This window comes from Eimeria tenella, genomic scaffold (assembly GCF_000499545.2).
Source record: "Eimeria tenella Houghton genomic scaffold, Eth_scaff3480, whole genome shotgun sequence".
NCBI classification, from domain to species: domain Eukaryota; phylum Apicomplexa; class Conoidasida; order Eucoccidiorida; family Eimeriidae; genus Eimeria; species Eimeria tenella.
Window position 1 is genome coordinate 1 of NW_013544445.1, and position 1,291 is coordinate 1,291.

Here is a 1,291-nt window from a genome sequence, read left to right on the forward strand (position 1 = left end):
CCCCAACCCCCAACCCCCAAACCCTAAACCCTAAACCCTAAACCCTAAACCCTAAACCCTACCTGTGATGGGGTCGCTGAGCCTGAGGAGGTTTGGCTCGTTGCTGGTGATTTCCGTCACTCTTCGAATTATGTCTAAACAGTCTTCTTTGTAAACCCTTCCTTCGCGCTGCAGGTGAGAGCGCAGCTCCTGCACGCAAACCCTAAACCCTAAACCCTAAACCCTAAACCCTAAACCCTAAACCCTGGACCCAAAGCGGTGCGCTCCGCGCTGAGCCCCGAAGCCTCCGCCACAAACCCTAGGCTCTAGGGCTGAAGCCGTAGGCCCTCGATAGATCCTAAACCCTAAACCCTAAACCCTAAACCCTAAACCCCAAATCTTTCATGGATGCTTAAGGCTTCCTAAACCCTTGAAAACCCTCGCAGGGTTTATAAACCCTTAAATACCCTCACAAGAACTTCTGAGTCCTTTAAAACCCTCAAAAGCCCTCCGAAACCCTCTTAAACCCTTCTAAACCCTCCTAAACCCTCAAAAGCCCTCCTAAACCCCAAACCCTTCTAAACCCTAAACCCTCGGATATCCCTAAAACCCCCACATTTCCCCCGTAAACCCTCTAAAGCCCTTCCAGGCACCCTGAACCCTCGCAAACCCTCGCAAACCCTCGCAAACCCTCGCAAACCCTTCAAACCCCATACCCTCGCAAACCCTCCGAACCCTAAAACCCCAAGCCCTAGAAAATCCCGCGCTATCTAAACCCCAAACCCTCGAAAACCTCCCAAACCCCTGAAAACCCAAACCCTCGCAAACCCTCGAAACCCCGTAAAGCCCAAACCCCCGCAAACCCCGGAAGCCCTCGAAAGCGCAAGCCCTCGCCACCCCCCGCAACCCTAAACCCTAAACCCTAAACCCTAAACCCTAAACCCTCGCGACTCACTCTCCAGTTGGGCGGGGCGTCTGGACCCTCCGGAAAAAGAAAAGAAGATGATAAGGGTTTAGCGGGAGGGGGTTGGACAGAAGAGACAACGCGGTCATGTTTAGGGTCTGGGAGAGGGTCCATGATTGAAGAGCTAGGGTTTAGGGTTTAGGGTTTAGGGTTTAGGGTTTGGGGCCCGAGGGCGAGGGTTTGGGCTGCGCGCTGGGCCGACGCGCAAATCACCGCCGGAGCCCCGGAAAACCCCCCCAGAGCCCTGACTGGCGGCGAGGGTTTAGGGTTTAGGGTTTAGGGTTTAGGGTTTGGGGCCTAGGGTTTAGGGTTTGAGGCGGTCGCGAGTCCGGGCTCGCCGCAGCCGAG

General features: G+C 55.2%; 1 protein-coding gene across 1 annotated transcript; it reads right to left on the reverse strand.

Annotated features, from left to right (window-relative positions):
• Positions 1-51: 51 nt before the first annotated feature.
• Positions 52-1,057, reverse strand: ETH_00042905 (Serine/threonine-protein phosphatase, related; the record flags this gene model as incomplete). The annotated part of the gene is made up of 2 exons (XM_013379526.1): positions 52-189; positions 935-1,057. 2 exons carry the CDS (start codon positions 1,055-1,057, stop codon positions 52-54), a joined length of 261 nt encoding a protein of 86 aa, XP_013234980.1.
• Between the last annotated feature and the right edge of the window lie 234 nt (positions 1,058-1,291).